This window comes from Oncorhynchus gorbuscha, linkage group LG13 (genome assembly GCF_021184085.1).
Source record: "Oncorhynchus gorbuscha isolate QuinsamMale2020 ecotype Even-year linkage group LG13, OgorEven_v1.0, whole genome shotgun sequence".
Lineage (NCBI taxonomy): Eukaryota > Metazoa > Chordata > Actinopteri > Salmoniformes > Salmonidae > Oncorhynchus > Oncorhynchus gorbuscha.
This window is the reverse complement of record NC_060185.1, coordinates 7305790-7331412: the sequence shown is the minus strand read 5'-3', so window position 1 is coordinate 7331412 and position 25623 is coordinate 7305790. Positions and strand designations below refer to the sequence as shown.

Below are 25623 nucleotides of genomic sequence, written 5' to 3'. Positions count from 1 at the left end.
GCTCTGGGCGCTGACCTCTGGGCGCTGACCTCTGGGCGCTGACCTCTGGTCTTAGCTCCAGTTGTATCACTGACTGTGAAATGTTCTGGGCGCTGACCTCTGGGCGCTGACCTCTGGTCTTAGCTTCAGTTGTATCACTGACTGTGAAATGCTCTGGGCGCTGACCTCTGGGCGCTGACCTCTGGTCTTAGCTCCAGTTGTATAACTGACTGTGAAATGCTCTGGGCGCTGACCTCTGGACGCTGACCTCTGGACGCTGACCTCTGGGCGCTGACCTCTGGTCTTAGCTCCAGTCTCATCAATAATTAAAAGATGTTTCCCCTACCATTGTGTTGTTACTTGAATTCAGAATTTGACATGCGTGGCCTTTACATATGTGTGTGTGTGTGCGTGTGTGTGTGTGTGTGCGTGTGTTTGTGCTTCTGTGAGTTTGTCGGAGCCGGATATGATTAAGTGTTCTTAGACACAGGGGTTAGTTGCAGCCAGTGTTCCCGGGGGGGGGGACATATTGGTGTGACACAGAAAGAGGAAGTGCTGTGACCTCCCACTGTGCCCAGCAGAGGGACTGGGGCCAGGCAGGCCACACTGAGCTGGAGTACAAAGCAGCCAAATGCCAGTATTCCCACCACATAGAGAATAGAGTACCATTTAGGACATAGCCAAACTCTCACTGGTTGGTTAAACTAATCACCATGGGGACCCTCTTCTACTCTCCCCTCCCCTTCCTTCCCCTCCTCTCCCCTCAGCCCTACTTCAGAAACTATGCCTGGCATTGAGAGGAATTGGCTCCAAACTGGGTTCTGAACAGACATACACACACCCATACACACACCCATACACACACACACACAACCTGGTCTTTCCTGCCACTGAGTGCTGGACGCTGGCTGAGAAGCTCACATGATGGAGTCGAAGCTAATTGCCTGGTCAACAGCCCCAGAATACCAAATACACCATCCTCCATCACTCAACACCTAGAACCTCTGGATAGAACCTAGAATCTTTTCACCTAGAACCTCTGGGTAGAACCTAGAACCTTATCATCTGGAGCATATGGATAGAACCTTTTCACCTAGAACCTCTGGATAGAACCTAGAACCGTATCACCTAGAACCTTTTCACCTAGAACCTCTGAAGAGAACCTAGAATTGTATCACCTAAAACCTCTGGATAGAACCTAATCAACAAGACCTCTGGATAGAACCTAGATTCGTATTACTTAGAACCTCTGGATAGGACCTAATAAAAAATGTTCCGGAGTTCTAAATTGAGCAGCTGCTGAAAAATGAGCTCCTGTATATATTGAGATTTAAATGGTTTTTTAGAGTGAAGTACATCAAAAAAATCAAGAGAAAACTGCAAGACTCAATAGAAGACAAAACAAGGAACAAACCAAAAAGACAGGCTTTTGAAAAATTAACTATTTTTCATAAAATTGTACAGTTATCTTAGCTAGCTGAATTGCTAGCAGAATTGTTTACTTGTTGCTAAGCAGTTGCTAGGGACTCTCCTGGAAGAAGCTAGCTAGCTTACAAAGAATAACAACAAAAAATATCTAGTTAACAGAAGAAAGGAAGACAAAATAAGGACAAAAGAAGGACAGAAGAAAAAGGAAAAGAAAGAGGACAACATAGTGAAACAGTCAGCACTTCTATTGCAACTTGTATTTCGTCGTCCTAACGTAGTCTACACTGCTATCTGCCCAGCAGCTAGCCAGCTAGCATACGTCCACCGTCTACCGAATAGCAGCACTGTAGAAACTATTACACTCAACTGAACGACTTGATTAGTGTAGTGTTAGCTAGCTACATAGTTGTCTTTGCTGTCTTCGTATCCAAGATAATTGTGTAGTTTAGAGCGTGTAGTCTTAGAGTGATTATCTTAATTTACTGAGGTTAGCTAGCCAGCTATTTGTCGTCCTTAACGTAGGAGACACTGCTAGCTAGCCAACAGCTAGCCAACGTCTACTGAATAGAACTTCCGCACTCAACAACCCGGTCGCATTCCGCTTCGCTCCACAGGTAGTATCACATTTTTCATTTCATTTCATTACAGCACAACGGTTTGATTTGTTTGATCGTAGCTAGCTACATAGCTAGCTACATAGCCGTCTGTGTATCAAAGATAATTGTTGTCGTTCTTTTAACGCAACGTAACGTAATCAACACTGCTAGCTAGCCAGCTAGCCCCGAATAGCAGCACTGTAGAAACTATTACACTCAACGGAACAACTTGATTAGTGTAGTGTCAACAACGCAGCCACTGCCAGCTAGCCTACAAAGTCAACAACGCAGCCACTGCCAGCTAGCCTACTTCAGCAGTACTGTATCATTTTAATCATTTTAGTCAATAAGATTCTTGCTACGTAAGCTTAACTTTCTGAACATTTGAGACGTGTAGTCCACTTGTCATTCCAATCTCCTTGCATTAGCGTAGCCTCTTCTGTAGCCTGTCAACTATGTGTCTGTCTATCCCTGTTCTCTCCTCTCTGCACAGACCATACAAACGCTCCACACCGCGTGGCCGCTGCCACCCTAATCTGGTGATCCCAGCGCGCACGACCCACGTGGAGTTCCAGGTCTCCGGTAGCCTCTGGAACTGCCGATCTGCAGCCAACAAGGCAGAGTTCATCTCAGCCTATGCCTCCCTCCAGTCCCTCGACTTCTTGGCACTGACAGAAACATGGATCACCACAGATAACACTGCTACTCCTACTGCTCTCTCTTCGTCCGCCCACGTGTTCTCGCACACCCCGAGAGCTTCTGGTCAGCGGGGTGGTGGCATCGGGATCCTTATCTCTCCCAAGTGGTCATTCTCTCTTTCTCCCTTACCCATCTGTCTATCGCCTCCTTTGAATTTCATGCTGTCACAGTTACCAGCCCTTTCAAGCTTAACATCCTTATCATTTATCGCCCTCCAGGTCCCCTCGGAGAGTTCATCAATGAGCTTGATGCCTTGATAAGCTCCTTTCCTGAGGATGGCTCACCTCTCACAGTTCTGGGCGACTTTAACCTCCCCACGTCTACCTTTGACTCATTCCTCTCTGCCTCCTTCTTTCCACTCCTCTCCTCTTTTGACCTCACCCTCTCACCTTCCCCCTACTCACAAGGCAGGCAATACGCTCGACCTCATCTTTACTAGATGCTGTTTTTCCACTAACCTCATTGCAACTCCCCTCCAAGTCTCCGACCACTACCTTGTATCCTTTTCCCTCTCGCTCTCATCCAACACTTCCCACACTGCCCCTACTCGGATGGTATCGCGCCGTCCCAACCTTCGCTCTCTCTCCCCCGCTACTCTCTCCTCTTCCATCCTATCATCTCTTCCCTCTGCTCAAACCTTCTCCAACCTATCTCCTGATTCTGCCTCCTCAACCCTCCTCTCCTCCCTTTCTGCATCCTTTGACTCTCTATGTCCCCTATCTTCCAGGCCGGCTCGGTCCTCCCCTCCCGCTCCGTGGCTTGACGACTCATTGCGAGCTCACAGAACAGGGCTCCGGGCAGCCGAGCGGAAATGGAGGAAAACTCGCCTCCCTGCGGACCTGGCATCCTTTCACTCCCTCCTCTCTACATTTTCCTCCTCTGTCTCTGCTGCTAAAGCCACTTTCTACCACTCTAAATTCCAAGCATCTGCCTCTAACCCTAGGAAGCTCTTTGCCACCTTCTCCTCCCTCCTGAATCCTCCTCCCCCCCCCCCTCCTCCCTCTCTGCAGATGACTTCGTCAACCATTTTGAAAAGAAGGTCGACGACATCCGATCCTCGTTTGCTAAGTCAAACGACACCGCTGGTTCTGCTCACAGTGCCCTACCCTGTGCTCTGACCTCTTTCTCCCTCTCTCTCCAGATGAAATCTCGCGTCTTGTGACGGCCGGCCGCCCAACAACCTGCCCGCTTGACCCTATCCCCTCCTCTCTTCTCCAGACCATTTCCGGAGACCTTCTCCTTACCTCACCTCGCTCATCAACTTATCCCTGACCGCTGGCTACGTCCCTTCCGTCTTCAAGAGAGCGAGAGTTGCACCCCTTCTGAAAAAACCTACACTCGATCCCTCCGATGTCAACAACTACAGACCAGTATCCCTTCTTTCTTTTCTCTCCAAAACTCTTGAACGTGCCGTCCTTGGTCAGCTCTCCCGCTATCTCTCTCAGAATGACCTTCTTGATCCAAATCAGTCAGGTTTCAAGACTAGTCATTCAACTGAGACTGCTCTTCTCTGTATCACGGAGGCGCTCCGCACCGCTAAAGCTAACTCTCTCTCCTCTGCTCTCATCCTTCTAGACCTATCGGCTGCCTTCGATACTGTGAACCATCAGATCCTCCTCTCCACCCTCTCCGAGTTGGGCATCTCCGGCGTGGCCCACGCTTGGATTGCGTCCTACCTGACAGGTCGCTCCTACCAGGTGGCGTGGCGAGAATCTGTCTCCTCACCATGCGCTCTCACCACTGGTGTCCCCCAGGGCTCTGTTCTAGGCCCTCTCCTATTCTCGCTATACACCAAGTCACTTGGCTCTGTCATAACCTCACATGGTCTCTCCTATCATTGCTATGCAGACGACACACAATTAATCTTCTCTTTTCCCCCTTCTGATGACCAGGTGGCGAATCGCATCTCTGCATGTCTGGCAGACATATCAGTGTGGATGACGGATCACCACCTCAAGCTGAACTTCGGCAAGACGGAGCTGCTCTTCCTCCCGGGAAGGACTGCCCGTTCCATGATCTCGCCATCACGGTTGACAACTCCATTGTGTCCTCCTCCCAGAGCGCTAAGAACCTTGGCGTGATCCTGGACAACACCCTGTCGTTCTCAACTAACATCAAGGCGGTGGCCCGTTCCTGTAGGTTCATGCTCTACAACATCCGCAGAGTACGACCTTGCCTCACACAGGAAGCGGCACAGGTCCTAATCCAGGCACTTGTCATCTCCCGTCTGGATTACTGCAACTCGCTGTTGGCTGGGCTCCCTGCCTGTGCCATTAAACCCCTACAACTCATCCAGAACGCCGCAGCCCGTCTGGTGTTCAACCTTCCCAAGTTCTCTCACGTCACCCCGCTCCTCCACTCTCTCCACTGGCTTCCAGTTGAAGCTCGCATCCGCTACAAGACCATGGTGCTTGCCTACGGAGCTGTGAGGGGAACGGCACCTCAGTACCTCCAGGCTCTGATCAGGCCCTACACCCAAATAAGGGCACTGCGTTCATCCACCTCTGGCCTGCTCGCCTCCCTACCACTGAGGAAGTACAGTTCCCGCTCAGCCCAGTCAAAACTGTTCGCTGCTCTGGCTCCCCAATGGTGGAACAAACTCCCTCACGACGCCAGGACAGCGGAATCAATCACCACCTTCCGGAGACACCTGAAACCCCACCTCTTTAAGGAATACCTAGGATAGGATAAAGTAATCCTTCTCACCCCCCCCTTAAAATATGTAGATGCACTATTGTAAAGTGGCTGTTCCACTGGATGTCATAAGGTGAATGCACCAATTTGTAAGTCGCTCTGGATAAGAGCGTCTGCTAAATGACTTAAATGTAAATGTAAATGTAATCACCAAGAACCTCTGGATAGAACCTTATCACCTAGAGCATGTGGGTAGAACCTTATCATATATTTCTATATTTCTTAATTCCGTTTTTTTTTTTTTACCTTTAGATGTGTGTTTATTGGTGTTTATCATTACTGTTGGAGATGGAACACAAGCATTTCGCTAAGCCCGAAATAACATCTGATAAATATGTGCATGCGAACCAATAAAATGTGATTTGATTTGATTTTGTTTCCATCAATGGATTGTCTCTATGAAGATATGACTTGGCTATTAATTAAGTCCGCTCCGTTGACTCTGATACCAAGTCCTTTTTAGAAATGTCAAATCTTAAAGTTGTGTCACAAACGGCGACCCTTTTCCCTTCATCCTATTGGCTACGCTGAAAAGCAGTGGACTAAAGAGACAAAAGGGTGCCATTAGAGAAGCTTGACATTTTCTAGATAGATCTCTTGATATTCTTCCCATGCGCCTGTAAACAGGAGAATCTGATCACAGTCTGACTTTGTCAACACTATTAAATATCAGAGAGCAGAGATTAATGACCATTTCTTCCATGTACAGAAAGAACTGGGGGAGGGGAGTCTGGATGGGGGAGTAGGGGGAGTCGGACGGGGGGGGTCTGGATGGGAGAGTAGGGGGAGTCGGATGGGGTGTGGAGTCTGGATGGGAGAGTAGGGGGAGTCGGACGGGGGGGAGTCTGGATGGGAGAGTAGGGGAGAGTCGGACGGGGTGTGGAGTCAGAGAGACAGAGAGAGAGAGAGAGAGAGAGAGAGACAGAGATGTGTTTAACTCCATAATCACAACAACTAACAATATGATTGTCTGATAACCACAAAGATGGTCATAGCTGACTGATAACGAGTGGAAGTTGGTCTACTCTCCTTTTCAGGGTCCTTCAAGCCGGACAGGAAGCTCTCAAAACAACCCTGTTTCCCAGTGTCCAGCGAATAGACAACTTGTGACAGTTCTATCTGATTGGTTAAAAGGCTGCTGTAGCGAATCGGATCGTGTTCTTCATGTTTGCTTCATACCAGTGGTGGTTAATGTGTTGTTTCCTCCCTCATGCTTCCAGTGGGAGCAACCACTAAAACCAAAGGCAAAGGTGAGTTATCTCTTGTGTCTTTCTGCATGATGTATATTGGACACCAGTTCCCAATTAACCATGTTTCATATCAGTCCTACCAGTTCCCAATTAACCATGTTTCATATCAGCTCTACCAGTTCCCAATTAACCATGTTTCATATCAGTCCTACCAGTTCCCAATTAACCATGTTTCATATCAGTCCTACCAGTTCCCAATTAACCATGTTTCATATCAGTCCTACCAGTTCCCAATTAACCATGTTTCATATCAGCTCCCAATTAACCATGTTTCATATCAGTCCTACCAGTTCCCAACTAACCATGTTTCATATCAGCTCCCAATTAACCATGTTTCATATCAGTCCTACCAGTTCCCAATTAACCATGTTTCATATCAGTCCTACCAGTTCCCAATTAACCATGTTCCATATCAGTCCTACCAGTTCCCAACTAACCATGTTTCATATCAGCTCCCAATTAACCATGTTTCATATCAGTCCTACCAGTTCCCAACTAACCATGTTTCATATCAGTCCTACCAGTTCCCAATAAACCATATTATTCCATCTCCCTACAGAGACCAGGCTGGGGCCAGTGGTGAATTAACATTGGGATCGTCAAATTTTCACTGTGTTCCATTTAATACACTACATTTGACCAGGGCCTCCATGGGCCTGACTGGTGTCTGGTTATTGGTGGGGCCTGACTGGTGTCTGGTACAGGGTGGGGGCTGACTGGTGTCTGGTACAGGGTGGGGGCTGACTGGTGTCTGGTACAGGGTGGGGGCTGACTGGTGTCTGGTTATTGGTGGGGCCTGACTGGTGTCTGGTACAGGGCCTGACTGGTGTCTGGTGCAGGGTGGGGCCTGACTGGTGTCTGGTACAGGGCCTGACTGGTGTCTGGTACAGGGTGGGGCCTGACTGGTGTCTGGTACAGGGTGGGGGCTGACTGGTGTCTGGTACAGGGTGGGGCCTGACTGGTGTCTGGTACAGGGTGGGGGCTGACTGGTGTCTGGTACAGGGTGGGGGCTGACTGGTGTCTGGTACAGGGTGGGGGCTGACTGGTGTCTGGTACAGGGTGGGGGCTGACTGGTGTCTGGTACAGGGTGGGGGCTGACTGGTGTCTGGTACAGGGTGGGGGCTGACTGGTGTCTGGTACAGGGTGGGGGCTGACTGGTGTCTGGTACAGGGTGGGGGCTGACTGGTGTCTGGTACAGGGTGGGGGCTGACTGGTGTCTGGTACAGGGTGGGGGCTGACTGGTGTCTGGTACAGGGTGGGGGCTGACTGGTGTCTGGTACAGTGTGGGGGCTGACTGGTGTCTGGTACAGGGTGGGGGCTGACTGGTGTCTGGTACAGGGGCTGACTGGTGTCTGGTACAGGGGCTGACTGGTGTCTGGTACAGGGGCTGACTGGTGTCTGGTACAGGGGCTGACTGGTGTCTGGTACAGGGGCTGACTGGTGTCTGGCACAGGGGCTGACTGGTGTCTGGTACAGGGGCTGACTGGTGTCTGGTACAGGGGCTGACTGGTGTCTGGTACAGGGGCTGACTGGTGTCTGGTACAGGGGCTGACTGGTGTTTGTTACAGGGGCTGATTGGTGTCTGGTACAGGGGCTGACTGGTGTCTGGTACAGGGGCTGACTGGTGTCTGGTACAGGGGCTGACTGGTGTCTGGTACAGGGGCTGACTGGTGTTTGTTACAGGGGCTGATTGGTGTCTGGTACAGGGGCTGACTGGTGTCTGGTACAGGGGCTGACTGGTGTCTGGTACAGGGTGGGGGCTGACTGGTGTCTGGTATAGGGGCTGACTGGTGTCTGGTACAGGGTGGGGGCTGACTGGTGTCTGGTACAGGGTGGGGCCTGACTGGTGTCTGGTACAGGGTGGGGCCTGACTGGTGTCTGGTACAGGGTGGGGCCTGACTGGTGTCTGGTACAGGGTGGGGCCTGACTGGTGTCTGGTACAGTGTGGGGGCTGACTGGTGTCTGGTACAGGGTGGGGGCTGACTGGTGTCTGGTACAGGGTGGGGGCTGACTGGTGTCTGGTACAGGGTGGGGGCTGACTGGTGTCTGGTACAGGGTGGGGGCTGACTGGTGTCTGGTACAGGGGCTGACTGGTGTCTGGTACAGGGGCTGACTGGTGTCTGGCACAGGGGCTGACTGGTGTCTGGTACAGGGGCTGACTGGTGTCTGGTACAGGGGCTGACTGGTGTCTGGTACAGGGGCTGACTGGTGTCTGGTACAGGGGCTGACTGGTGTTTGTTACAGGGGCTGATTGGTGTCTGGTACAGGGGCTGACTGGTGTCTGGTACAGGGGCTGACTGGTGTCTGGTACAGGGGCTGACTGGTGTCTGGTACAGGGGCTGACTGGTGTCTGGTACAGGGGGGCTGACTGGTGTCTGGCACAGGGTGGGGGCTGACTGGTGTCTGGTACAGGGGCTGACTGGTGTCTGGTACAGGGTGGGGGCTGACTGGTGTCTGGTACAGGGTGGGGGCTGACTGGTGTCTGGTACAGGGTGGGGGCTGACTGGTGTCTGGTACAGGGGCTGACTGGTGTCTGGTACAGGGTGGGGGCTGACTGGTGTCTGGTACAGGGTGGGGGCTGACTGGTGTCTGGTACAGGGTGGGGGCTGACTGGTGTCTGGTACAGGGGCTGACTGGTGTCTGGTACATGGTGCTATAACCCGACCTGTAACAACTGATACGTTCTCTTTTTGGGACATTCACTCTGTTTTGAGAATATGGAAGGTTCCAGGCTTTGTTACAGATGGCACCATATTCCTTACAGAGCCCTTGGTTAAAAGTAGTGCACTGTAGGGTAGGGAATAGGGTACCATTTGTGAAGTCGACTTCGTGTTCGAATCAGAGGAGTGAAATGCGTCCTGTTATCGATGATCAAGTTCACTGACAAGTCCTTTTAATCCCAGCCTTCATATTGGAGGTATAAATGACCAGCCGAACTGAGCTCTGACGAGACTTCAACCAAAGCCAGGCATTAATGCAAACACACACACACTTTAATATACATCCGTGAGCTGCTAGGGTGTGTGGGAAACACAACTGTTTTTTTTTAAATTAGGTTGGGGGATCCTTCCAAAATGTTAATTCAACAGAAGTGTGAGGACTTGTAGGAGTTGGCAGGTCGACAAGCTGTGCATCCTGAATGGCATCCTATTCACTATTCACAGGGTGGACAAAACATTAAGAACACCTCCCTGATATTGAGTTCTTGACACAAACCGGTGCGCCTGGCAGCCGATTGCCCATTCACACTCTGAATTACACAATCCATGTCTCAATTGTCTCAAGGTTTAAAAATCCTTCTTTAATTAACCTGTCTCCTCCCATTAATCTACACTGATTGAAGTGGATTTAACAAGTGACTTCAATAAGGGATCATAGCTTTCACCTGGTCAGTCTGTCATGGAAAGAGAAGGTTTTCTTAATGATTTGTAAACTCAGTTTATAGTGCACTACTTTTGAACAGGGCCCATTGAGCTCAAAGGGTTCTGGTTTAAAGTAGTGTACTACATAGGGGATAGGGTCCCATATGGTTCTGGTCTAAAGTAGTGCACTACATAGGCTATAGGGTCCCATATGGTTCTGGTCTATAGTAGTGCACTACATAGAGGATAGGGTCCCATAGGGTTCTGGTCAAAAGTAGTGCACTACATAGGGGATAGGGTGCTTTTTGGTAGACAGACACGATTCTCGTGACCGCCTTCACATGGACTAGCTCATTTGGTTCTGTGTACCGAGATGATCAATGACACAGCAAGTAATCCTGTTGGTGGAGTCCATATCTATCATCTCTCTCTCTGTCTACCTTTCTGTCTACTCTCTCTCTGTCTACCTCTCTGTCTACCTCTCTCTCTCTCTCTCTCTCTCTCTCTCTCTCTCTCTCTCTCTCTCTCTGTCTACCTCTCTGTCTACCTCTCTCTCTCTCTCTCTCTCTCTCTCTCTCTCTCTCTCTCTCTCTGTCTACCTCTCTGTCTACCTCTCTCTCTCTCTCTCTCTCTCTCTCTCTCTCTCTCTCTCTCTGTCTCTCTCTCTCTCCCTCTCTATCTCTCTCTCTGTCTGTCTACCTCTCTGTCTACCCCTCTCTCTCTCTGTCTCTCTCTCTATCTCTCTCTGTCTCTCTCTCTCTCTCTCTCTCTCCTCTGTCTACCTCTCTCTCTCTCTCTCTCTCTCTCTCTCTCTCTCTCTCTCTCTCTCTCTCTCTCTCTCTCTCTCTCTCTCTCTCTCTGTCTACCTCTCTGTCTACTCTCTCTCTCTCTCTCTCTCTCTCTCTCTCTCTCTCTCTCTCTCTCTCTCTCTCTCTCTCTCTCTCTGTCTACCTCTGTCTGCTCTCTCTCTCTCTCTCTCTCTCTCTCTCTCTCCATCTGTCTACCTCTCTGTCTCTCTGTTTACCTCTCTCTCTCCATCTGTCTACCATTCTCTCTACCTCTCTCTCTCTCTCTGTCTCTCTCTCTCTCTCTCTCTCTCTCTCTCTCTCTCTCTCTCTCTCTCTCTCTCTCTCTCTCTCTCTCTCTCTCTCTCTCTCTCTGTCTACCTCTCTGTCTACCTCTCTCTCTCTCTCTCTCTCTGTCTCTCTCTCTGTCTCTGTCTCTCTCTCTCTCTCTCTCTCTCTCTCTGTCTACCTCTATGTCTACCTCTCTCTCTCTGTGTCTACCTCTCTGTCTACCTCTCTCTCTCTCTCTCTCTCTCTCTCTGTGTCTACCTCTCCCCCTCTATCCTTCTGTCAAACCTCTCACCCCCAATCTCTATCTGTCTACCTCTCTATATCTTTCTGTCTACTTCTCTCTCTTCCTATCCATCTGTCTAACTCTCTCTCTCTCTCTTGCTCTCCATCTGTCTATCTCGCTCTCTTCCTATCCATATGTCTACCTCTCTCTCTCTCTCTCGCTCTCCATCTGTCTACCTCTCTGTTTACCTCGCTCTCTCCATCTGTCTACCATTCTGCCTACCTCTCTCTCTCTTTCTCGATCTCCATCTGTCTTCCTCTCTGTTTACCTCTGTCTCTCCATCTGTCTACCATTCTGCCTACCTCTCTCTCTCGCAGTGTGTGTGTGTGTGTGTGTGTGTGTGTGTGTGTGTGTGTGTGTGTGTGTGTGTGTGTGTGTGTGTGTGTGTGTGTGTGTGTGTGTGTGTGTGTGTGTGTGTGTGTGTGTGTGTGTGTGTGTGTGTGTGTGTGTGTGTGTGTGTGTGTGTGTGTAGACAGACAGCTCTTTAAATAATACTCAGACAGAATATGTCTGTCTGCCATTACCATTCATTCCCCCTCTGATGGGCATGGCACCACTCTAAAGGAAATCTATACTTACGGTAATTGAAAAAATGTGCTGTGTAGATCACTGAGTCAAGCATCCAAGTGTCCAGCTAGATGCTTTATTATACAGAACCTTTAGCAGACAGGGGAATCATATAGTGTGTGTGTGTGTGTGTGTGTGTGTGTGTGTGTGTGTGTGTGTGTGTGTGTGTGTGTGTGTGTGTGTGTGTGTGTGTGTGTGTGTGGTGTGTGTGTGTGTGTGTTATCTTGAGATCAGGAAGTAGGGATGACCCAGGATGTTCTCTTGAGATCAGGAAGTAGGGATGACCCAGGATGTTCTCTTGAGATCAGGAAGTAGGGATGACCCAGGATGTTCTCTTCAGATCAGGAAGTAGGGATGACCCAGGATGTTCTCTTGAGATCAGGAAGTAGGGATGACCCAGGATGTTCTCTTCAGATCAGGAAGTAGGGATGACCCAGGATGTTCTCTTCAGATCAGGAAGTAGGGATGACCCAGGATGTTCTCTTCAGATCAGGAAGTAGGGAGGACCCAGGATGTTCTCTTGAGATCAGGAAGTAGGGATGACCCAGGATGTTCTCTTCAGATCAGGAAGTAGGGATGACCCAGGATGTTCTCTTCAGATCAGGAAGTAGGGAGGACCCAGGATGTTCTCTTGAGATCAGGAAGTAGGGAGGACCCAGGATGTTCTCTTGAGATCAGGAAGTAGGGAGGACCCAGGATGTTCTCTTGAGATCAGGAAGTAGGGATGACCCAGGATGTTCTCTTGAGATCAGGAAGTAGGGATGACCCAGGATGTTCTCTTCAGATCAGGAAGTAGGGATGACCCAGGATGTTCTCTTGAGATCAGGAAGTAGGGATGACCCAGGATGTTCTTTTCAGATCAGGAAGTAGGGATGACCCAGGATGTTCTCTTCAGATCAGGAAGTAGGGATGACCCAGGATGTTCTCTTGATAAGTGAATTAAACCATTTTCCTGTCCTGCTAATGCCTTCAAAATGTAACGAGTATTTTGGGATGTCAGGGAAAATGTATGGATGTAGTGAAGTAAACGTTGCCAAACATATGTATAGTAAAGTAAAGTACACATACCCCCCAAAAAACAACTTAATTAAGTAGTACTTTAAAGTATTTTTTTGCTTAAGTACTTTACACCACTGTCTCTAACACCGTTACGATGTTAGTCTGTTTCTCTGTTACACTGTTACAATTTTACACTGTTACTATTTTACAATGTTACTCTGTTACTTCAAGTGCAGTCGCAAAAAAACATCAAGCGCTATGACGAAACTGGCTCTCATGAGAACCGCCACAGGATAGGAAAACCCAGAGTTACCTCTGCTGCAGAGAATGAGTTCATTATAATTACCATCTTCAGATTGTAACCCAAGTAACTCCTTCACAGAGTTGAAGTAACAGAAGTAACAGACTGAGTCAGGCCTTCATGGTTGAATTGCTGCAAAGAAACCACTACTGAAGGACACCAATAAGAAGAAGAGACTTTCTTGGGCCAAGAAACACGAGCAATGGAATTTAGACTGGTGGAAATCTGTGCTTTGGTCTGATGAGTCCACACTTGAGATTTCTGGTTCCAATCGCTGTGTCTTTGTGAGATGCAGAGTAGGTGAACGGATGATCTCCGCATGTCTGGTTCCCATCGTGAAGCATGGAGGAGGAGGTGTGATGGTGTGGGGGTGCTTTGCTGGTGACACTGTCTGTGATTTATTTAGAATTCAAGGCACACTTAGCCAGCATGGCTACCACAGCATTCTGCAGCAATACACCATCCCATCTGGTTTGCGCTAAGTGAGACTATCATTTGTTTTTCCTATGGACAATAACCCAACACACACCTCCAGGCTGTGTAAGGGCTATTTGACCATGAAGGAAAGTGATGCAGTTCTGCATCAGATGACCTCGCGTCGACAATAACCCGACCTCAACACAATTGAGATGGTTTGGGATGAGTTGCACCGCAGAGTGAATGAAAAGCACCCATCAAGTGCTCAGCATGAGTGCAAACTCCTCCAAGACTGTTGGAAAAGTATTCCTCATGAAGCTGGTTGCGAGAATGCCAAGAGGAGGCAAAGCTGTCATCAAGGCAAAGGGTGGCTACTACGAAGAATCTCAAATATCTTTTCACTTGTTTAACACTCCAAATAAAATTGAATATTTTTTGCTCATATGATTAAAAAACAATTCGCTAGGTGTAGGCAAAACCATAACAAATAGGTAAACTGGGATATAACTAAAGAGTTCATCAGGGTAAACTGTACCAAGATCGTATCAATTTTTGCTAACTTTCTATTAAAATGTATTGTAATCATTTCTTTCTTTCGGAAAATGAATACCGAGGAAGTACACTTCACTGTCAGACCCTTTTATTGATAAACTACACGGTAATGTAAAAGTATCACTTTTTTGTGACCCAATACGTAACACTGATCATAATATGGTTTTAATCCAGAGAGGTTAGAAATGTATCTAGATCCTCTATGAGGCTGTGGAGGGATTCTAATTCTAAAAGTGTCTAGATCCTCTATGAAGCTGTGGAGGGATTATAATTCTAAAAGTGTCTAGATCCTCTATGAGGCCGTGGAGGGATTCTAATTCTAAACGTATCTAGATCCTCTATGAGGCTGTGGGGAGATTCTAATTCTAAAAGTATCTAGATCCTCTATGAGGCTGTGGAGAGATTCTAATTCTAAAAGTATCTAGATCCTCTATGAGGCTGTGGAGGGATTCTAATTCTAAAAGTATCTAGATCCTCCATGAGGCTGTGGAGGGAATCTAATTCTACAAGTATCTAGATCCTCTATGAGGCCGTGGAGGGATTCTAATTCTAAAAGTATCTAGATCCTCTATGAGGCCGTGGAGGGATTCTAATTCTAAAAGTATCTAGATCCTCTGAGGCCGTGGAGGATTCTAATTCTAAAAGTATCTAGATCCTCTATGAGCTTGTGGAGGATTCTAATTCTAAAAGTATCTAGATCCTCTATGAGGCCGTGGAGGGATTCTAATTCTAAAAGTATCTAGATCCTCTATGAGCTTGTGGAGGGATTCTAATTCTAAAAGTATCTAGATCCTCTATGAGGCCGTGGAGGGATTCTAATTCTAAAAGTATCTAGATCCTCTATGAGCTTGTGGAGGGATTCTAATTCTAAAATTATCTAGATCCTCTATGAGGCCGTGGAGGGATTCTAATTCTAAAAGTATCTAGATCCTCTATGAGGCCGTGGAGGGATTCTAATTCTAAAAGTATCTAGATCCTCTATGAGGCTGTGGAGGGATTCTAATTCTAAAAGTATCTCGATCCTCTATGAGGCTCTGGGGAGATTCTAATTCTAAAAGTATCTAGATCCTCTATGAGGCTGTGGAGGGATTCTAATTCTAAAAGTATCTAGATCCTCTATGAGGCTGTGGGGAGATTCTAATTCTAAAAGTATCTAGATCCTCTATGAGGTTGTGGAGGGATTCTAATTCTAAAAGTATCTAGATCCTATATGAGGCTGTGGAGGGATTCTAATTCTAAAAGTATCTAGATCCTCTATGAGCTTGTGGAGGGATTCTAATTCTAAAAGTATCTAGATCCTCTATGAGCTTGTGGAGGGATTCTAATTCTAAAAGTATCTAGATCCTCTATGAGGCCGTGGAGGGATTCTAATTCTAAAAGTATCTTGATCCTCTATGAGGCCGTGGAAGGATTCGAATTCTAAAAGTATCTAGATCCTCTATGAGGCTGTGGAGGGATTCTAATTGTCTATTTAAAAGAGAACATGAATCATCAGCGTACAGTGACACCTTTGTTTTTAAGCCCTGGATTTCTAGGACCTTGATATATGTCGCGGTCGTCATAAGGAGGAGACCAAGGCGCAGCGTGATAAGCGCACATTCTAATTTATTAAACGAATGCAACACTGAACAAAACTATACAAAATAACAAAACGAACCGTGAAGCGATATGACTAGTGCCAAACAGGCAACTAAACATAGAATAATAACCCACAAGACCAACATGGAAAATGGCAACCTAAATAGGATCGCCAATCAGAGACAACGATAAACAGCTGTTTCTGATTGGGAACCAATTCAGGCCACCATAGACCTACATATACCTAGACAATCCCAAAACTCCATAGATATACAAAAAACCTAGACAAGGTAAATAAACACACATACCACCCTCGTCACACCCTGACCTAACCAAAAATAATAAAGATTACCAAGATAACTTAGGTCAAGACGTGACAATATTATGGTTGGATCTGATTCGAACAGCTAACATTTCAATGGACATATTAAATAGATATGCCGATAGTGGACATCCTTGTTTCTCTCCTCTTGGCAGTTTAATCATTTCTGTGAAGTATCCATGATTTCCTATTTTACACCTAGGGTTACTACACATAACTTTAACCCAAAATTATAATTTTCCAGGCATTTATGTATTAATTCCAGTTGTACTTTATCAAAAGCCTTTTCAAAGTCAGCTATGAATACCAGACCTGGTTTCCCAGAGTGTTTTGATGTTTTATCGTTTCCAGTACCTGTCTTAAATTATCTCCAATGTATAGTCCATGTAAAAAAAAAACTGTTTGATTAGCATGAATAATATCCGACAACATATTTTTTTATTATAAGTGCTATGAACTTTGCTAGAATGTTTGCATCACAACACTGAAGTGTAAGGTATTTTTATGGACTGGATCTTTATATATACCACTTGGGTCCCGTTTCAGTAATAGTAAATTAGTACTTCTTATTGAGTGTCTCATAATTTACCACTTTTATAAGAGTGGTTAAAACATGCTAAAAGCAGCCCTCTGAGTACATCAGAAAATGTTTGATATACCTCAACTGTTATACCATCCAGCCCTGGAGTTTACCCAGACTCAAAGGCTTTAATGGCATCAAGAAGTTCCTCCTGTAATTTGGCTTCACACGAGTCTTTCTGTACAGATGTTCATTTTACACTATCAATAGGAAAAAAATCCTTACAATTATCTTCGGTTGGCAGAGATGGAGGAGACTGAAACCAAAATATATGCTTAAAGTACACACGTTTCCTCTTTTTGAAAATATTGTTTGGTGAATCACTGTTACACTGTTACAATGTTACACTTTTACAACATTACAATGTTACTCTGTTACAATGTGGCGCTGTTACAATGTTACTCTGTTACAATGTGGCGCTGTTACAATGTTACTCTGTTACACTGTTTCAATGTTTCAATGTTACTCTGTTACTCTGTTACACTCTTTCAATGTTACTCTGTTAGTCACAATGAACAGGTCTTCTAGACCCAAAGAAAAATGTGTCGAATCAGTAAGTTTCTCTGTATCTAGTTCCACCTCGAACATTCTATTGCAATTCTGTCCCACTTCTTAAAGCTGCTGTATATCTCTGTCACTTCTATTTTCTCCCCCACTCTCTCTCCCTCTTTCTACCCCCTTTCTCTCCCTCTTTCTACCCCCCTCTTTCTCTCCCTCTTTCTCTCCCTCTCTTTCTCTCCCTCTTTCTCCCTCCCTCTTTCTCCCTCTTTCTCCCCCCTTTCTCTCCCTCTTTCTACCCCCTCTTTCTCTCCCTCTTTCTCTCCCCCTCTTTCTCTCCCTCTTCCCCCCCGTCTCTCCCTCTTTCTCCCTCCCTCTTTCTCCCCCTCTTGCTCTCCCTATTTCTCCCCCTCTTTCTCTCCCTTTTTCTCCCCCACTCTGTCTCTCCCTCTTTCTCCCTCCCTCTTTCTCCCCCTTTCTCTCCCTCTTTCTCCCCCCTCTGTCTCTCCCTCTTTCTCCCTCCCTCTTTCTCCCCCTTTCTCTCCCTCTTTCCCCCTCCCTCTTTCTCCCCCTTCTCTCCCTCTTTTCTCCCTCTTTCTCTCCCTCTTTCTCTCCCTCTTTCTCTTCTCTCTCCCTCTTCCTCCCCCCTCTTTCTCCCCCTCTTTCTCTCCCCTCTTCTCCCCCTCTTTCTCTCCACCTTTCTCTCCCTCTTTCTCTCCCTCTATCCCCCTCTTTCTCTCCCTCTTTCTCTCCTCTTTCTCTTCTCTCCCTCTTTCTCCCCTCTTTCTCCCCCCCTCTTTCTCTCCATCTCTTTCTCTCCCTCTTTCTCCCCCTCTTTCTCTCCCTCTATCCCCCTCTTTCTCTCCCTCTTTCTCCCCTCTTTCTCTCCCTCCAGCCCTTTCTCTCTCATCTCTGTCTCTCCCTCTTTCTCCCCCTCTTATCCCCCCTCTTTCTCTCCACCTTTCTGTCCCTCTTTCTCTCCCTCTTTCTCTCCCCTCCCTCTTTCTCCCCTCTTTATCACCCCACTCTTTCTCTCCCTCTTTCTCCCCCTCTTTCTCTCACCACTTTCTAGCCTGCTCCCCCCATCACCACTTTCTAGCCTGCTATGAGAAGACACAGTGTAACCATCACCCTCCAGCCTGCTTTGAGAAGACACAGTGTCCCCTTCTTACTTTCTTACTTTTTCCCTCTTTTTCCCTCCAGCCCCCCTCTTTTCTCTCCCTCTTATCCCTCAGACCACTCTTTCTCTCCCTCTTTCTCACCTCTTTCTCCCCCTCTAGCCTCCATCTCTGTTTCTCCCTGTGAGAAACCATCACCACGTCTAGCCTCCTCTGAGAAGACCTCTTCTAACCTTTCACCACGTCTAGCCTGCTCCATGAGAAGACACAGTGTAACCTCCCACGTCTAGCCTGCTATGAGAAGACACAGTCTCTCACCTCTTTCTAGCCTGCTTGAGAAGACACAGTGTAACCGTCTCACGTCTAGCCTCTTTCTCCCCCTCTTTCTCCCCCACTCTTTCTCTCCCACTTCTCCCCCTCTTTCTAGCCTGCTTGAGAAGACACAGTGTAACCGTCTTTCTCGTCTAGCCTCTTTCTCCCCACGTCTAGCCTTTCTCCTAGCCTGCTATGAGAAAGACTCTTTCTCTCCCACTTTCTCAGCCTGCTTTGAGAAGACACTCTCCACGTCCCTGAGAAGACACTTTGTCCCCCCTTTCTCTCCAGCCTTCTTCTTGTACGTAAAACAGCCCCGTGCTATTGCTTAGCCTGCTATGAGAAGACACTTTTCTACCAGCGTCTAGCAAATAGAAACCTTTTCCCCTTAACAGTGCACTACTTTTGACCAGTGCCCATAGTGCACTACCATATAGGGAATAAGGTGCCGTTAGGGATCTATCCTCTCTCCGCCGTTCGGTTCTGTTCTGCAGACTGTTGTCCCCTCATGCGGTGACTATTTACAGGAGAGGACAGCTTCCCCTCTCTCTCAGTCCCGTGTACCTTTCAGGTGAAGGAGGTTGACTTTAGGACTTTAGGTGTTGTGTAGTAATGGGCTGTGGAATGTATTAACCCTCCTCCGTCACCATGTCTATGACAGTGTAACCGTCACCACGTCTAGCCTGCTGTGAGAAGACACAGTGTAACCATCACCACGTCTAGCCTGCTGTGAGAAGACACAGTGTTACCGTCACCATGTCTAGCCTGCTGTGAGAAGACACAGTGTTACCGTCACCACGTCTAGCCTGCTGTGAGAAGACACAGTGTTACCGTCACCATGTCTAGCCTGCTGTGAGAAGACAAGGTGTAACCGTCACCATGTCTAGCCTGCTGTGAGAAGACAAGGTGTAACCGTCACCATGTCTAGCCTGCTGTGAGAAGACACAGTGTTACCGTCACCACGTCTAGCCTGCTGTGAGAAGACACAGTGTTACCGTCACCATGTCTAGCCTGCTATGAGAAGACACAGTGTAACCGTCACCACGTCTAGCCTGCTGTGAGAAGACACAGTGTAACCGTCACCATGTCTAGCCTGCTATGAGAAGACACAGTGTAACCGTCACCACGTCTAGCCTGCTATGAGAAGACACAGTGTAACCGTCACCACGTCTAGCCTGCTATGAGAAGACACAGTGTAACCATCACCACGTCTAGCCTGCTATGAGAAGACACAGTGTAACCGTCACCACGTCTAGCCTGCTGTGAGAAGACACAGTGTTACCGTCACCATGTCTAGCCTGCGATGAGAAGACAAGGTGTAACCATCACCACGTCTAGCCTGCTGTGAGAAGACACAGTGTAACCGTCACCATGTCTAGCCTGCTATGAGAAGACACTCTGTAACCATCACCACGTCTAGCCTGCTATGAGAAGACACAGTGTAACCATCACCACGTCTAGCCTGCTATGAGAAGACACAGTGTAACCATCACCACGTCTAGCCTGCTATGAGAAGACACAGTGTAACCATTTACATTTACATTTAAGTCATTTAGCAGACGCTCTTATCCAGACCACCGTCACCACGTCTAGCCTGCTATGAGAAGACACGGTGTAACCATCACCACGTCTAGCCTGCTATGAGAAGACACAGTGTAACCGTCACCACATCTAGCCTGCTATGAGAAGACACAGTGTAACCGTCACCACGTCTAGCCTGCTATGAGAAGACACAGTGTAACCGTCACCACGTCTAGCCTGCTATGAGAAGACACAGTGTAACCGTCACCACGTCTAGCCTGCTATGAGAAGACACAGTTTAACCGTCACCACGTCTAGCCTGCTATGAGAAGACACTCTGTAACCATCACCACGTCTAGCCTGCTATGAGAAGACACAGTGTAACCATCACCACGTCTAGCCTGCTATGAGAAGACACAGTGTAACCATCACCACGTCTAGCCTGCTATGAGAAGACACAGTGTAACCATTTACACGTTTACATTTAAGTCATTAAGTCACCATGTCTAGCTCTTATCCAGACCACCGTCACCACGTCTAGCCTGCTATGAGAAGACACGGTGTAACCATCACCACGTCTAGCCTGCTATGAGAAGACATTACATTACATTAGCATTTGAGAAGACACAGTGTAACCAGTCACGCTCTTCTCCAGCCTGCTTATGAGAAGACACAGTGTAACCGTCACCACATCTAGCCTGCTATGAGAAGACACAGTGTAACCGTCACCACGTCTAGCCTGCTATGAGAAGACACAGTGTAACCGTCACCACGTCTAGCCTGCTATGAGAAGACACAGTGTAACCGTCACCACGTCTAGCCTGCTATGAGAAGACACAGTGTAACCGTCACCACGTCTAGCCTGCTATGAGAAGACACAGTGTAACCGTCACCATGTCTAGCCTGCGATGAGAAGACAAGGTGTAACCGTCACCACGTCTAGCCTGCTATGAGAAGACACAGTGTAACCGTCACCACGTCTAGCCTGCTATGAGAAGACACAGTGTAACCGTCACCACATCTAGCCTGCTATGAGAAGACACAGTGTAACCGTCACCACGTCTAGCCTGCTATGAGAAGACACAGTGTAACCGTCACCACGTCTAGCCTGCTATGAGAAGACACAGTGTAACCGTCACCATGTCTAGCCTGCTATGAGAAGACACAGTGTAACCATCACCACGTCTAGCCTGCTATGAGAAGACACAGTGTAACCGTCACCATGTCTAGCCTGCGATGAGAAGACAAGGTGTAACCGTCACCACGTCTAGCCTGCTATGAGAAGACACAGTGTAACCGTCACCACGTCTAGCCTGCTATGAGAAGACACAGTGTAACCATCACCACATCTAGCCTGCTATGAGAAGACACAGTGTAACCATCACCACGTCTAGCCTGCTATGAGAAGACACAGTGTAACCGTCACCATGTCTAGGCTGCTATGAGAAGACACAGTGTAACCGTCACTATGTCTAGCCTGCTATGAGAAGACACAGTGTAACCGTCTCCACGTCTAGCCTGCTATGAGAAGACACAGTGTAACCGTCACCACGTCTACCCTGCTATGAGAAGACACAGTGTAACCGTCACCATGTCTAGCCTGTTATGAGAAGACACAGTGTAACCGTCACCATGTCTAGCCTGCTATGAGAAGACACAGTGTAACAGTCACCATGTCTAGCCTGCTATGAGAAGACAAGGTGTAACCGTCACCACGTCTAGCCTGCTATGAGAAGACACAGTGTAACCGTCACCACGTCTAGCCTGCTATGAGAAGACACAGTGTAATATTTTCCACTTCCAGCCCGTCTGTTATGGTCATACATTAATAATGACTTGAGGCTACCTGGGGCAGCGGTTAGAGAGTTGGACTAGCAACCGAAAGGTTGCAAGATTGAATCCCCGAGCTGACAAGGTAAAAATCTGCTGTTCTGCCTCCTGAACAAGGCAGTTTAACCCACTGTTTAACCTACTGTTTAACCTACAATAACTTCTACAGCCCAGTAGTGGGAATACAATAACTTCTACAGCCCAGTAGTGGGAATACAATAACTTCTACAGTCCAGTAGTGAGAATACAATAACTTCTACAGCCCAGTAGTGGGAATACAATAACTTCTACAGTCCAGTAGTGAGAATACAATACACCTTCTACAGCCCAGTAGTGAGAATACAATAACTTCTACAGCCCAGTAACGGGAATACAATAACTTCTATAGCCCAGTAACAGGAATACAATAACTTCTATAGCCCAGTAGTGGGAATACAATAACTTCTACAGCCCAGTAACATGAATACAATAACTTATACAGCCCAGTAGTGGGAATAGAATAACTTCTATAGCCCAGTAACAGGAATACAATAACTTCTACAGCCCAGTAACAGGAATACAATAACTTCTACAGCCCAGTAACAGGAATACAATAACTTCTATAGCCCAGTAACAGGAATACAATAACTTCTACAGCCCAGTAACATGAATACAATAACTTCTACAGCCCAGTAACATGAATACAATAACTTCTACAGCCCAGTAACATGAATACAATAACTTCCACAGCCCAGTAGTGGGAATACAATAACTTCTACAGCCCACTTTACTTCTAAGAAAACATGTCTGATCATTTGTCTTTAAATGCAGTCACTGTCAGCCAGGTGATTTTCACAACAACAAACAATTACAGTGGGGAAAAACAACGACTTTAGTATCATATGCAACCAGATATGCTAAGTCCATACAGTGGGGCAAAAAAAGTATTTAGTCAGCCACCAATTGTGCAAGTTCTCCCACTTAAAAAGATGAGAGAGGCCTGTAATTTCCATCATAGGTACACTTCAACTATGACAGACAAAATGAGATTTTTTTTTCTTCAGAAAATCACATTGTAGGATTTTTAATGAATTCATACATGTTGAACACACCTGTCTCCTAGTGATGACATAATGGCTTTTCTTTATTCCTGCTGAAGAGTACGGCACGTCTTATCTGAAGAATGTCGTAACACACTCACCCTCTCCGTCTGTTTCATATATTCTCTATGATTTGACTTTAAAATTGAATTTGCCGAGACGCAGGGAAAATCCATAGGTAATTAGGGGTGAGAGCTTGGAGGTGATTACTGTAGGAATGTAGATCAATGGCTCTTAATGACTTGTCAAAAAACACATGTGATTGGTCTGAGGTTTATACACTTCAACAACAGGAGTCTGCTGACGATGAGTGGTCACTTATTACAGTAGTACAGATATAGAGCGTAAAGGGGCAAATCTGCGATTCATTCATTCATTATTTTTTAAAACTTTTAAACGTGCCCTCTGTAGTTACTGGGACAGCGAAGCATTATTTCTTCTTTTGTCTTTATAAACTTTGGATTTGAGGGTATTTCCGTCCATATCGTTTGAACTGTTTAGAAATTACAGCTCTTTTTCTACATCGTCCCCTCATTCTAAGGGAGCAAACGTATTGGGACAAATTCATTTATATGTTTATTAAAGTAGTAAAAAGTTAAGTATTTGGTCCCGTATTCACATCACGCAATGACATCAAAATTGTGACTCCGCGATTTTGTTGGATGCGTTTGTTGTTTGTTTTGGTTGTGTCTGTAACGGCGTTCTTCGTTTGTCGAAAGAGAGTCGGACCGAAATGCAGCGTGGTGGTTACTCATGACTTTAATGAAAAAAGTGACACATGAAATAACTGATACAAAATACAAAAACAACAAACGGAACGTGAAACCTAATTACAGCCTATCTGGTGAAACTACACAGAGACAGGAACAATCACCCACGAAATACACAGTGAAACCCCGGCTACCTAAATACGGTTCCCAATCAGAGACAACAAGAATCACCTGACTCTGATTGAGAACCGCCTCAGGCAGCCAAGACACACCCCTAATCAACCACAATCCCAATGCCTACAAAACCCCAATATGACAATAAAATAAACCTATGTCACACCCTGGCCTGAACAAATAATTAAAGAAAACACAAAATACTAAGACCAAGGCGTGACAGTGTTTCAGATTATTTTGTTCATTTGTCCCAACACTTTTTCTCACCTAAAATGGAGGGACTATGTACAAAAAAAGTGCTGTAATTGTTAAACGGTTCAACCGATATGGATGGAAATACACCCAAATTAAAACGGACAGCCTGCCCTTTGACCTTACAGGCATTTTTTTTATTTCAAATCCAAAGTGTTGATTTTAAGAGCCAAAAGAAAATCAAGAATAATTCACTGACCCAATAACCACGAAGGGCCCTGCATAAAACCCCATGGATTCTTAAAGCATATAGACATGACTCATGAGATTAGTTCAACTGTGGTTCCCCATCAGAACCCAAAATATAGGTTTTGTGTTCCGCCAAAGAACAAATATATCGTAAACAAATACTGTATAGCCTCGAATCTATAATCCTGAAACCATGGATGGCCAGTCCTTACACCCACATCTTTTTTTCCAGCCCCCAAGCCTCAGGCTGTTTATCAAAACAGTGTTTTGGGGGGGAGGTGGTCTCTTTGTTGTTCTTTTTGAAGCAGATTGGCATATTTCAACGTGCTAGAGTAGAATAGCCACGGTTCCACTGCTGTAATTTCACCCAGTATATAGAGAGACATGGGTAGATGAGCTGACGACCCTTATTACCTCATTACAGAATGTAATACAGTCATAACAGTGTTGTTTCCCGCCAGGCCATATTAACCTGAGTCACCGTGTGAAGGAAGAGACTCGTTAGCTGAAGGATTCTGCGTTTCAAATGGAACCCTATTGTCTATACCATTGCACTGATTTAACCTGTGGTCAGAAAATAGGACACTAAGGATTAGAACACTAAGGATTAGAACACTAAGGATTAGAACACTAAGGATTAGAACACTAAGGATTAGAACACTAAAGACTAGAACATTAAGGATTAGAACACTAAGGATTAGAACACTAAGGATTAGAACACTAAGGATTAGAACACTAAGGATTAGAACACTAAGGACTAGAACACTAAGGATTAGAACACTAAGGATTAGAACACTAAGGATTAGAACACTAAGGACTAGAACACTAAGGATTAGAACACTAAGGACTAGAACACTAAGGATTAGAACACTAAGGACTAGAACACTAAGGATTAGAACACTAAGGATTAGAACACTAAGGACTAGAACACTAAGGATTAGAACACTAAGGACTAGAACACTAAGGACTAGAACACTAAGGATTAGAACACTAAGGACTAGAACACTAAGGATTAGAACACTAAGGACTAGAACACTAAGGATTAGAACAATAAGGACTAGATTTTTTTTATTTCAAATAAAGTGTTGACTAAGGATTAGAACACTAAGGACTAGAACACTAAGGATTAGAACACTAAGGACTAGAACACTAAGGATTAGAACACTAAGGACTAGAACACTAAGGACTAGAACACTAAGGATTAGAACATAAGGACTAGAACACTAAGGATTAGAACACTAAGGGCTAGAACACTAA

At 46.4% G+C, this 25623-nt stretch overlaps 1 protein-coding gene across 2 annotated transcripts in view; it reads left to right on the top strand.

The window, feature by feature from the left end:
* Positions 1-25623, top strand: part of LOC123992477 (cell adhesion molecule 2-like) — a 563359-nt gene that overhangs the window by 351342 nt on the left and 186394 nt on the right. Inside the window, exon 2 of one of the 2 annotated variants that reach the window (XM_046293641.1) lies at positions 6617-6646. The exons of the other annotated variant lie outside the window; for it this stretch is intronic. Coding sequence (XP_046149597.1) covers positions 6617-6646 — 30 coding nt within the window. The remainder of the gene's footprint in view (positions 1-6616; positions 6647-25623) is intronic. 2 annotated transcript variants of the gene reach the window in all.